Genomic DNA, 13,922 nt, shown 5'->3' with positions numbered 1-13,922 from the left:
TCTCCTTTCAGAAGGAGAGAAGATACACCAAGTACTCTCCTGCCTGCTTCTCTGATCACCTTGGCTGCAGTGGTCCAGTCTTCTGGAAGCTCCTCCCGTCCACCGAGAGCCTGTATCACCTCTTCCCGAAAAGCTGCACAACACTCGTCCTGTCTCAGCTTCCACCACATGGTTCTCTTCTCTGCCTTTGTCTTCCTAATTTTCCTCCCCACCCCCAGAGTCATCTTACACACCACCATCCTATGCTGTCTAGCCACACTCTCCCCTACCACTACCTTACAGTTGGTAACCTCCTTCAGATTACATCGTCTGCACAAGATGTAATCCACCTGTGTGCTTCTACCTCCGCTCTTGTAGGTCACCCTATGTTCGTGCCTCTTCTGGAAAAAAGTGTTCACTACAGCCATTTGCATCCTTGTTGCAAAGTCTACCACCATCTGTCCCTCCAAGTTCCTTTCCTGGATGCCGTACTTACCCATCACTTCTTCAGCACCCCTATTACCTTCACCAACATGTCCATTACAATCTGCACCAATTACGACTCTCTCTCTGTCTGGGATGCTCAGAACTACATCATCTAGCTCCTTCCAGAATTTCTCTTTCACCTCTAGGTCACATCCTACCTGTGGGGCATAGCCACTAATCACATTACACATAACACCCTTAATTTCAAATTTCAGCCTCATCACTCGATCTGATACTCTTTTCACCTCCACGACATTCTTAGCCAACGGCCCCGGAGCCCCTGGATGCGCAACGTGGAAGTCCCGAATGAGCGAGTTATCCACGATAAACGCAGACGGTACCCATGAACGTTCCTCAGGCCCGTAGCCCTCCCAGTCCACCAGATATTGAAACCCCCTCCGACGAGACGACAACAGCCGAAGAGCAGCTTGATGTTTCAAATGACATTCCACAGACCTCATATGGGGATCCTGACTTATCTCAAGTGCCCACCTGTTACCAGGACATTAAAGACGTTTTTTCCAAGTCCAAGGCCAAATCCCTTCCACCCCACAGACCTTATGACTGTGCTGTTGACTTGCTGCCTGGAACTACACCCCCACGAGGGAGGTTATTCTCTCTTTCAGGGCCGGAACACAAGGCTATGAAGGAGTATGTGGATGAATAACTGGCAGCCGGGATTATTCGGCCATCTTCATCCCCTGCGGGAGCCGGATTTGTCTTTGTGGGCAAGAATCAGAATCAGAATCAGAATCATCTTTATTTGCCAAGTATGTCCAAAACACACAAGGAATTTGTCTCCGGTAGTTGGAGCCGCTCTAGTACAACAGACAGTCAATTTACAGAACACTTTGGGGACATAAAGACATTGACAAAAAACAATTGTGCAAAAAGATGCAGAGTCCTCTAGCACTTAGAGCAGTTCGAATGACTAATATTGCAATAGTCCGGTGCAATGACCATTGTGCAAAGGGCGCTGAGACTTCAGGGAGTGTATGCGGTTTAAAATGACGAGTAGTGCGATCATCTGGGACAATGTTGGTTGTGCAAATGTTACAGATACTCCTCAATCAGTGTGCAAATGGAGCAGATGCTACTCTGGCATGAGTGGCCAGTATATGCAAATAGTGCAGCATGGCGAGACAACTACAGTGAGTGCACGATTAATACATAATTGGCCCCACAGAAATGTGACAACGAACTCAAGTCAAAAAATTTACAGCTTGTTGTAATGGAATTATAGGTTAGGTGTTTCCGAAGTTGATTGCAAGAGTGAAGAAGCTGTTGGAATGTCTACTAGTTCTAGTTTGCGTTGATCGGTAGCGCCTACCTGAGGGAAGGAGCTGGAAGAGCTGGTGACCGGGGTGCAGACGGTCCGAGATGATTTTGCACGCCCTTGTCTTAGTTCTGGCAGCGTGCAAGTCCTCAATGGTAGGTAGGGGGGTACCGACAATCCTTTCAGCAGTTTTGATTGTCCGTTGCAGTCGGAGTTTGTCCTTTTTACTAGCAGCACCAAACCAGACTGTGATGGAAGAACACAGGACTGATTCGATGACCGCTGTGTAGAACTGTCTCAGCAGCTCCGGTGGCAGGCCGTGCTTTCTCAGAAGCCGCAGGAAGTACATCCTCTGCTGGGCCTTTTTGAGGACGGAGTTGATGTTGGTCGCCCACTTCAGGTCCTGAGAGATTGTAATTCCCAGGAACTTGAAGGTCTTGACGGTTGACACAAGGCAGCTGGACAACGTGAGGGGCAGCTGTGGCGAAGGATGCCTCCTGAAGTCCACGATCATCTCTACCATCTTGAGCGTGTTCAGCTCCAGGTTGTGTCGGCCGCACCACAGCTCCAGCCGCTCCGCTTCCTGTCGATATGCAGACTCGTCACCGTCCTTGATGAGGCCGATGACAGTGGTGTCATCTGCAAACTTCAGGAGCTTGACAGTCGGGTTCGCTGAGGTGCAGTCGTTCGTGTAGAGAGAGAAGAGCAGCGGAGAGAGGACACAACCTTGGGGCGCCCCAGTGCTGATGCTGCGTGTGGATGAGGTGGCCTCCCCCAGCCTGCTGTGTCCTGCCCGTCAGAAAGCTGTAAATCCACTGGCAGATGGCAGGTGAGACGCTGAGCTGGAGAAGCTTGGTTGAAAGGAGTTCAGGGATGATGGTGTTGAACGCTGAGCTGAAGTCCACGAACAGGATCCTCGCGTAGGTCCCTGCACTGTCGAGGTGTTCTAGGATGAAGTGCAGTCCCATGTTGACTGCATCATCCGCAGACCTGTTCGCTTGGTAGGCAAACTGCAGGGGGTCCAGCAGGGGACCTGTGACACTCTTGAGGTGGTCCAGCACGAGACGTTCAAAGGACTTCATGACCACAGATGTCAAAGCGACAGGCCTGTAGTCATTCAGACCAGAGATTGCAGGTTTCTTGGGGACTGGAATGATGGTGGAGCGTTTGAAACAGGATGGAACTTCGCACATTTCCAAAGATCTGTTGAAGATCTGAGTGAAGACTGGAGCGAGCTGGTCCGCGCAGACTTTGAGGCAGGATGGGGACACATGGTCCGGTCCTGCCGCTTTGTTAATCTTCTGTTGTTTGAAGATGCATCTCACATCCTGTTCATGGATGGTTAACGCAGAAGTCAGAGGTGTGGTTGTGGTCGCGGGTGCGGCTGGGTGGGTGTGTGGAGGGAAACTGTCCTTTTCAAATCTGCAATAGAAGGTATTCAAGTCGTTGGCTAGTGTGCTATTGTTCTCAGCTTGGGGGGATCGTCGCTTGTAATTAGTCAGCGATTGGAATGCATGCCAGACTGATTTTGAGTCGTTCGCGCTAAACTGTTTTTCCAACTTTGCTGCATAGATCCTCTTTGCAATGTTAATTTCTTTAGTCAGCTGGTTTCTAGCTCGATTATACAGGGCCCTGTCCCCGCTCTGATATGCATCTTCCTTAGCTTGGCGAAGCTGCTTAAATTTAGCAGTGAACCACGGCTTGTTGTTGTTGAATGTCCGAAATGATTTTGTTGGTACACAAACCTCTTCACAGAAACTGATATAGGATGTGATAGTGTCCGTATATTCATCCAGGCTGCCAGCTGAATTTTCAAAGACACTCCAGTCTGTGCAGTCTAAACAGCTTTGAAGTTCCATCTTGGCTTCATTGGTCCACTTTTTGACTGTTTTCACTGTAGGCTTCGCACATTTAAGTTCTTGCTTGTACGTCGGTATTAAGTGAATTAAGCAGTGATCAGACGAGCCCAGGGCTACACGAGGTATAGCACGGTATGCGTTTTTTACCGTAGTGTAGCAGTGGTCTAAAGTATTATTTTCCCTGGTAGGACAGTCGATGTGCTGCTTGTATTTAGGGAGTTCGTGGTTGAGTTTAGCTTAAAGTCCCCGAGAATAATGAGGGGTGAGTCCGGGTGTTTTTTTTCAATTTCGTTGACTTGTTCGGCGAGTGTTAGCAATGCGGCGTTCGTGTTAGCTTGCGGTGTAATATAGACTCCACCCAGTATAAACGATGCAAACTCACGTGGCGAGTAGAATGGTTTACAGTTCAAAAACAGCGACTCCAAATGCGGGCTGCAGTGTGTGCTGAGCACCGTGACGTCCGTACACCATTTTTCGTTGATATGGAGGCATATCCCGCCGCCCTTCGTTTTCCCCGATGATTCCATGTCGCGGTCCGCTCTTTGAATGTTGAAGCCGGGATGCATGACGGCGCCATCGGGTACAGCGTCGCAAAGCCAGGTCTCCGTGAAGCACATGGCCGCGGAACGTCCGAAGTCTTTACTGGTCTTTAACAGAAGATGAAGCTCGTCCAATTTGTTGGGTAGGGAGCGTACATTCGCGAGGTGGATCGACGGGAACGCCAATCTGTGTCCTCTCTTGCGGAGTTTCACCTGAATGCCGGCTCGTTTTCCTCTGTGGCGCCGCTTCCGCATCCATGTGCCGAAAACCGCGGACGCCGCTCCGGTGAGTAACTTGGGGAAAAAACTGAGCGGATTTTCGAAAGTTGGTGACAGAAAGTCCGGAGTAGCCTCCTTGATGGTTAGCAGGTCTCCCCTTGTGTAAGTGAGTCGTGTAAAACAGCATTCAACACACCAACGGGACATTATGAGTATTCGGTTATGCCTTTTGGACTCACTAACGCTCCAGATGTTTTCCAAACCCTTGTCAATGATGTCCTGCGTGACATGTTGAATGTGTATGTTTTTGTCTATTTGGACGATATTTTTGATGCCGTGACTAATTGGCCCACTCCGACGTCACGCAAAGACGTACAAAGTTTGTTAGGGTTTGCTAATTTCTACAGGAAGTTCATTAGAAATTTCTGTTCTATAGCCTCGCCTCTGCATGATCTTACCTTGCCACACAGACCTTTCGTATGGAACCCGCTTTGTCAGGCAGCTTTTCAGAAACTTAAATCGAGCTTTACCTCCGCTCCCATCCTCACTTTGCTAGATCTCAAACAGCAGTTTGTGGTAGATGTTGATGCGTCTGATGCCGGTATAGTAGCAGTACTCTCCCAGAAATGTCTCAAGGATGGTAAATTACATCCTTGTGCTTTTCTCTCCAAAAAACTGACCCCAGCCGAGAGAAATTATGACATTGGTGAACGTGAACTGCTGGCAGTCAAGGTGGCTTTGGTGGAGTGGAGGCACTGGCGTGAGGTGGCACATACTCTGTTTTTAGTATGGACAGATCACAAGAACCTGGAATATCTTAAGTCTGCTAAGAGATTAAATGTGAGGCAGGCTTGTTGGTCTCTGTTTTTCACTAGATTCAATTTCACGTTATCCTACCGACCTGGTTCTAAAAATGGTAAGCCAGATGCTTTATCGCGCATTTTCTGCGCAGAGAATTCTTTGTCCGACCCTAAAACCATTTTGCCCAAGTCATGTTTCATTTCTGCTTTTGTTTGGGACATTGAGACTGCGGTAAAGGAAGCTCTGAAGAACACTCTTAGCCCTGAAAATTGCCCTGAAACAGGCTTTGTGTTTCCGTCCTTAAGGTCAAGAAGAGTCATCCATTGGGCTCACACTCACCGGACTGCATGTCACCCAGGCATTGCCAATACTCAATCTGTGGTTGAACAGCGCTTTTGCTGGCCCAATGTTAGAAGGGATGTTACCAATTATGTCAATGGGTATGTGCTGCTAACAAGTCCTCTCGTAAACGTCCTTCTGGGGAGTTGCGACCCCTGCCAATACCACAGCGTCCTTGGTCAGACATCTCCGTAGACTTTGTGATGGGTTTACTGGCCTCGAAAGCAAATACCACAATTCTCACAGTCGTGGACAGGTTCTCTAAAATGGCCAGTTCGTTCTGTCATGAACGGAACAGAGGATAGGACCCAAAAATGCATGGCTCCAAAACAAATGGACAGTTTCAAAAAGAGAGGTTTAATATATGGGCAGAGGTCGGTACACAGGCAGGTAATCAAAAAAAAAGGCAACAGTATCCAAAAACGTGAGGCAAAAAGGCGAGGTTGATAATCGGAACAGGGTCTAGTCTTACTGTGAGTCTGTGACGTGGAAACAAGGAATGCAGGAACACCGACGACAAGGTACAACAAACTGGCGACTAGAAAGAATGAGACACAAGGTTAAATGCAAGGGGTAATTAGGGTGAACGAGGCACAGGTGGTGAAGATGCTCTCAGGAGCAGGTGTGTATGAGACAGGGGGAAGACAACAACCAGAACTTGAACCTTGGGTGAGAGCTAGGATGCGCCAAGTGGCTTCCCTACACTTAACGGGGTCATCGAAAACTTTCTTGAGTTCTGCCATAAAGGAGTCAAGTGATGTGAGTACCGGCGAGGAATTATGCCAAAGCGCAGTAGCCCATTTGGCAGCTCTTCCGCGCAGGAGGTTGATCATGTATGCAATCTTCGATCTGTCAGTTGGATAGCTCAGCGGTTGTAGGTGGAATACTAATGTGCAGTTTAATAAAAATTGGCTACATGAACCTAGGTCCCCGGATCACGGTTCGGAAGGAGGAGCATGTAGCTCTTTGTATGGAGGGGGAGGTTGGTCGGAGGCTGCGGGCTCATTCAAGGGGGGTGGTTCTGGGAGGACAGGAGAGATACTTGTTGTGTAAGGGCATTTAATGAGTCCATGATCTCGTGGAGGGTTTCGTCCTACCTGCTGATATGAGCGCCCTGATGGGCGAGCGCTGTCCTCAACACTTCTGTAGTCGCTGGGTCCGTCATGGCCTGAGTATTCTGTCACGATGCGAGGTCGGATGTGAGTTGGATTGGACCCAAGAGCAGACTGAGGCAGAGGGAGTAGATTTAGAATGGTTTATTGCAGGTTGGCTCAGGGTAATGATATCCAAGGCGAGGTGGTGGACTGTCGGGACAAGGAGCGAGCACGTAAGCAGGTGGGGTAGCTTGGCAGCATGGCTGGAGCAGTCAGCGAGACGGGGAATGCACGGAAGGAACACTGGAGACGGAAGAGAACAAAATCGGGTGAGTACAAATGCGGTTTGTAGGGTAGTTACTTTCAAATCACAAAACCTGTAAGTACTGTCAATACTCTGGCGACGGCTTCCCGGAACTGACAGGCTTATATGTAGGCAGTGATGAGTGGTGATTGAAGACCGGTGCGCGGCCAAGGTGATGCTGATTACTGGGGAGAAACAGAGAGAGAGGCAAGGCGCAAAGCGCCACCCAAGCGCCAAAGGGAGTTCCTCCTTTGGCGCTTGGGCACATATCATGACATATTGGCTGTCTCTAAAGATGATACACTGATTATCCTGTGGTGTGGGGTGTGATAAAAGTCGTTTTTCTCTACCGATGTACTCAGAAAAGGTAAAGTGGTTTACATGCATAACGATAATGGGGCCGATTTCAAGCCTGAGTCCCCTTTGCAATTAAAGTCAACCAAAGCCCGTTTATTGGATTTCTCCAACGATGATCCTGAGTGATTATCCTGTGGTGTGAGGTGTGATTTTCCTCACTGTTCTCCGGAAAAACAAAAAGCAGGGTACACACACATACTGATAATCGGGCCAATTTGAATCCCGAGTCCCCCTTGTGATCAAAGTCAAAAGTCAGATTATTGGATGTCTCTGAAGACGATCTTTACTGATTATAATGTGGGGCATGTGCTGTGTTAGGAGTCATTTATCCTCCCTGACAACTTGGGGGAAAAGTAAAGCAGCACACACGCATACCAATAATTGGGCCGATTTTGATCCTGATTCCCCTCTGGCGATCAAAGTTAGTCAAGGCCTGATTATTGATTGACTGATTGTAAAGAAGATCCTTCGTGATTATCCTGTGGTGTGGAGTGCGTTGGGGGTCATTTTTCCTCCCTGATTTGCTTGGATACCGATAATCAGGAGGATTTGGAGCCCGATTCCCTCCTTGCGATCTAAATCAGTGAAAGCCTGATTATTGGATGTCTCTAAAGATGATCCTGAGTTATTTTCTTGTGGTATAGGGTGTGTTCAAAGTAATCTTTCCTCTCCGATGTGCTCTGAAAACATAAAACGGGGTACACATATACCGATAATGGGGCTGATTTTGCACGGTGGACGACTGGTTAGCACATCTGCCTCACTGTTCTGAGGACTTGGGTTCAAATCCAGCCTTGCCTGTGTGGAGTTTGCATGTTCTCCCCGTGCCTGCCCTGTGTGGGTTTTCTCTGGATACTCCGGTTTCCTCGCACATCCCAAAAACACTTATGGTAGGTTAATTGAAAACTCTCAATTGTCCTGGGTATTGGATCTCTAAAAATGATCATGAGTGATTACTCTGTGATGTGAGGTGTGTCGGGAGTAATTTTTACTCTCTGACCTCATGGGACAACATAAAGCACGGTACAAACATGCTGATAATCGGGCTGGTTTTTAACCTGATTCACCCTTGCGATTAAAATCCACAAAATCCTCATTTTCAGATGTATTAATGACTCTGGACATTTTCCAGTGGTGTGGGGTGTATTAAGTAATTTTTCCTCCCTAATCAGTTGGGAAAACATAAAACGGGGTACACCCATATCGATTATAAAACCGATTATTAACATAATCTCACTTACAGCAAACACCCATACAGATTTAATTGCGTTATCACCATAGCATTTCCTCACTAAGATACCAAATTACACTTGTCAGTTAATGTCGCGGAGTCGGCGAAACACAAATACCTCACATGGCCACATTGACATTTGATAATGCTAACTGTAGCGGTACAGCTAAGTAGCTGTTTGATAATGCTAACAGCTAAGTAGCTGTTAGCATTATCAGATACTAATGCTGATGTATGCAACACTGCAGCTCTGCCAACCTTTTGTCTTTGACAGATTAGTGCTGGTTCTTTTGCTTTTTTTTTTTTTTAAATGTATTTTTTTTTTTTTTACTGCTAAGCTGCCAAGAGACAGTTTGTTGGGTAAATTAGCACCACTGAGATGTTACATTTCTCAGAATTGCCAAGAGCTCGCTCATAGACACATTTTCAAATATGGTCACATAACTAAATATTGACTTCAATGAGTGAATGATTGTTAGATTGACAGTTGAACTAGGGCTGAAAGGAGTAATCGAATACTCCCTAATCACCGTACAGGGATTTTTATAAGGTGGAGTATATGGTTGATTGACTAAAGCGTCCACAAAAATGCCTATCCAGTGATTTTGATAATGTTGACTCGAGGGCTGAAACAATTCATTGAACAATTCCTAAACACTGTAAAGACATTTTGATTTAGTGCACTATATAATTAATTGACAAGAAATTCCACAAAAAATCCCTATCCAGTGATTTTCATACACTGTAGTTGATTCTAGGGCTGAAACGCTTAATCAAATACTCCCTAAACACTACATAGAGAGTACATAGAGAGTACACCCTGTCCCCGGAGGTATTCCCACCTGAGCGCATTGTCGTCGCTGTGTCCCTGGGCAAGGCACTTAACATTTTGCCCATGAATCATTTGGTTGGATGTGGTTGGATGCTTGACGGTGCTCGGAGGGGCCTTAGGCACAGAATGGCAGCCACGCTTCTGTCAGACTGCCCCAGGGCAACTGGGGGCAGTCTGATTGTGGAGTGAAGGAATAATGTATGTAATTATAAAGCGTTTTTGAGTATCTAGAAAAGCGCTATGTATGTGTAATGCATTATTGTTATTAGTATTATGATGATGATGATTATTATTATTTTATAAAGTGAACTATATAGTTGATTGATTAAAAATTCCACTCAAAATCCCTATCCTGTGATTTTCATATAGTTCACTGTAGGGCAGAAAAGATGAATCAAACACTCCCTATACACTATTAAGATAATTTTATATTGTGAACTATAGAGTTGACTTGATTAATCGATTTAAAAGATTTGTACAAATACTCGTTAATCATTATATAGGATTTTTTATGAAGTGGACTATATAGTTGATTGACAAATTCGACGGAAAATCTCTATCCAGTGTTTTTTTATTTTTTTTATTTTTAATATAGTTGACTATGGCTGAGATGATTAATCGAATACTCCCTAATTACTTAATAGGGATTTTTATATAGTGGCTAAGCAGTGATTACCAGCACATTCACAGACTTGAAGTAGCAAAAAGTATGTTTATTTATGATGCAGAACGTCGTGATCCATCAAGTGGACACGAGTGATTTTCCTTCATGGCGTTGGTCTCGGCATCGAGATGGAGGACGTCATGCACATGATGAATGTTTGTGCTGTGTCGCTGCCAGCGCAAATAATAGTCAAATTTTTTCCCTCTTATTTCGATGCTTTCATATGTGCTTGTTTGCAATTCAATATGTCATGAAGCATCATTGGCTGTTTCCATGGACAGAAGTTAAATTTTGCCATCACAGCTAATTAGCAACATTTTAAAAAATGCTTAATCCATCCATCCGTCCATTTTCTTTACCGCTTATCCTCACTAGGGTTGTGGGCTGCTGGAGCCTATCCCAGCTATCTCTGGGCGGGAGGCGGGGTTCACCCTGAACCGGTCGCCAGCCAATCACAGGGCACATAGAAGCAAACAACCATTCACACTCACATTTACACCTACGGGCAATTTAGAGTCTTCAATCAACCTATCTACCACTCATGTTTTTGGGATGTGGGAGGAAACTGGAGTGCCCGGAGAAAAGCCACCCAGGCACGGGGAGAAAATGCAAACTCCACACAGGCGGGGCCGGGATTTGAACCCCGGTCCCCAGAACTGTGAGGCAGATGTGCTAACCAGGGGCGACACGGTGGGCCGACTGGTTAGAGCGCTTGTTTAACTGTACAGTTTCATGTTGAGAATTTTTCTAATATTCTGGTTATTTTAAGAAGCTACATGAGGAAGAAACGAGTTAAAGTGTGTACTGAAAGTGGATCAGCAGGGTGTAAAAAAAAAAAGTCATTATTGTAGCTGACAGCCTTAATTCTTAACATTCTTTTACATAATGCCATGGATGGGGAATATCTTTCTTTGGTCCTTGTAATAATAGAAAAAGTGTTAAAAAGAAGAAAAGCAATGTTAAAAGAGAAGAAGTGTTTTAAAGAACAAAAGTTAAAAAATATACAAGTTTTAAAAAGGGAATAAGTGCTAAAAAGATGAAAAATGTCGAAAAAGAAATGTTAATATAAGTGTGAAAAAAGAAGAAATGTGTTAAAAAGAAGAAGTGATTAACAAAAGGATTTGTTAATGATACAAATATTTGTCTTAAAAAAAGAGGAAAACTGTACAAAAAACAAGTGTAAATGGGAAGAAAAGAGTTAAAGAAGGAACGTGTAAAAAAAGGAAAGTGTTAAAAAAGAAGTTTTTATAAGAACTGTTAATAACAAGAAAGGTGTTCCAGAAAAAGGTGAAGTGTGGTGAAGGGTGTATGATGATAATGAGCTTGTGTGCTCGTCCCTCCAAGCACACCATTGCAGTCCATGAAGCCGGCCCGAAAAGCTTGTCGGCAAACTGGTGAGAACACTGAACGCATTTCTGGTGTCAGGCAGGACCCAGCTCCTTTGACGCCACACCACTCGTATTTCATGCAGGCCGCTGCAGCCGCCGTTGCTCTCGGCACAAAAGCGTCCTAGGCGGGCGGGGCAATCCGTCTCGCTGCGAGGTCCATTTTAGCGGGAATTACAGCGGTAGGAAGAAAAGGTTAATCCCATCGGGCAGCCGACCACACACACGCTTTTGGTGCCGCCTCATTTATTTGGAGGGAGCACAACTCTCCAAGAAAAAGGAAAATGTTGCACCTGCCACAAACAAACTCTGCACGAAACACATCCCAACTCCAGGGACCTCCACCAAGGCCCAAAAAATCTGATTTTTTTTCGAGTGTTGAAAATTCAATGGGGAAAATTGATCTGATATACGACTAAATTGAGTTACGAGCTTGTTCACGGAATCAATTAAACAAGTAAAGCAAAGCGTACAGTGCAAGAAATATTTAAAAGTGGAAATGCTCTAAAAAGCATGAGAAAAAAGAAGAGTAAAGATAGCGCTATACAAAATTGCATATACTTTAAGTTTGCACATTGATGCCATTTTTTTGGTTGAAGGCATGAGGTAATTTACAATTTCACTACTAGGTACAGTAGCTGCACTCGAAATTGTGATTAAAAAATTAAAAATTTAATTCTAGTTGTAATTGTGTGTTTTTGCTGTTTGTTGTTTTTCTTCAGGGTGGTGGGCCCGGCAGTGACGTTCAAAGTGAGCCCCAACCGGCAGAACGTCAACACGGCAGATGTGGCCCGAGTGGCAGGCAAGTTACATTTGCTTCTAGAATCTTCAATTGTGGCTCATGTGTCGAAAGCGGGCAATCTTGCTGCTTTTGGGAAATTAAGACAATTAAAAAATCATATGCAAAATAATCAATTTCAGAAAATAAGTGAAAATATTTTAGAATATTGTGATGAGTGCTGTATCTGTATGCGTGTTTGGACAATATGGACAATATTAAGTCCAGGAATATTTTGTGTAATGTATATTTGAGTTAAAAAAGATCCGTTATAGAGATCACTCAGTATATTTTGTAAACTGCATGGATATAATCCATTTGTAATAACAATGTAATAATAAATGAACAATGTCACAATAATGTTATAACAGAATAATAATGTAAGGATAATCTAATAAGATTGTAATCCTGTAATGATAATATAGTGTAAACAGTTTTGATGACAGTTTAATAATTTCACAATAATGTAATAACTATGTACTTATGTAATAATATGATGAATTAAAAAAAATAATAATGCAATGATAATTTGTAATGATAGTGTAATAGTAATACAATAATACAATGATAATTTAACAATAAAGTAATAACAAAGTACTAATGTATTAATATAATGATAGTTTAAAAACAATGTAATGTAATGATACGGTGATAATGTAATAATATAATTATTTAAAAACATTGTAATATAATGATAACCTCACAATCCATCCATCCATCCATCTTCTACCGCTTATCCGAGGTCAGGTCGCGGGGGCAGTAGCTTTAGCAGGGACGCCCAGACTTCCCTTTCCCCAGCCACTTCATCCAGTTCTTCCGGGGGGATCCCGAGGCCTTCCCAGGCCAGCCGAGAGACGTAGTTTCTCCAGCGTGTCCTGGGTCGTCCCCAGGGTCTCCTCCCGGTGGGACGTGCCCGGAACACCTCACCGGGGAGGCGTCCGGGAGGCATCAGAATCAGATGCCCCAGCCACCTCATCTGGCTCCTCTCGATGTGAAGGAGTAACGGCTCTACTCTGAGATCCTCCCGGATAACCGAGCTTCTCACCCTATCTCTAAGGGAGAGCCCGGACACCCTGAGGAGGAAACTCATTTCGGCCGCTTGTATCTTGTTCTTTCGGTCACAACCCACAGCTCATGACCATAGGTGAGGGTAGGAACGTAGATCGACTGGTAAATCGAGAGCTTCGCCTTTCGGCTTAGCTCCTTCTTTGCCACAACGGATCGATACAAAGTCCGCATCACTGCAGACGCTGCACCGATCCGCCTGTCGATCTCCCGTTCCATTCTTCCCTCACTCGTGAACAAGACCCCAAGATACTTGAACTCCTCCACTTGGGGCAGGATCTCATCCCCGACCTGGAGTGGGCATGCCACCCTTTTCCGACTGAGGACCATGGTCTCAGATTTGGAGGTGCTGATTCTCATCCCAGCCGCTTCACACTCGGCTGCGAACTCCTTCAGTGAGAGTTGGAGGTCACTGCTTGATGAAGCCAACAGAACCACATCATCTGCAAAAAGCAGAGATGCAATAATGAGGCCACCAAACCGGACCCCTCTACACCTCGGCTGCGCCTAGAAATTCTGTCCATAAAAGTTATGAACAGAATCGGTGACAAAGGGCAGCCTTGGCGGAGTCCAACCCTCACCGGAAACGAGTCCGACTTACTGTGTCGAACCATGTGCGGACCAAACTCTGACTCCGGTCGTACAGGGACCGACCAGCCCGTATCAGGGGGTTCGGTACCCCATACTCCCGAAGCACCCTCCACAGGACCACCC

At 45.3% G+C, this 13,922-nt stretch overlaps 1 protein-coding gene across 5 annotated transcripts in view; it reads left to right on the top strand.

Moving 5' to 3' along the window:
• LOC133411982 (receptor-type tyrosine-protein phosphatase N2-like) overlaps window positions 1–13,922 on the top strand; it is a 149,588-nt gene that overhangs the window by 30,497 nt on the left and 105,169 nt on the right. For all 5 annotated transcript variants that reach the window (XM_061694912.1, XM_061694910.1, XM_061694911.1 and 2 more), the window contains exon 11: window positions 12,088–12,167. In XM_061694912.1, coding sequence (XP_061550896.1) covers window positions 12,088–12,167 — 80 coding nt within the window. The remainder of the gene's footprint in view (window positions 1–12,087; window positions 12,168–13,922) is intronic.

This window comes from Phycodurus eques, chromosome 13 (genome assembly GCF_024500275.1).
Source record: "Phycodurus eques isolate BA_2022a chromosome 13, UOR_Pequ_1.1, whole genome shotgun sequence".
NCBI lineage: Eukaryota > Metazoa > Chordata > Actinopteri > Syngnathiformes > Syngnathidae > Phycodurus > Phycodurus eques.
This window is presented reverse-complemented; position numbering and strand designations above follow the sequence as displayed.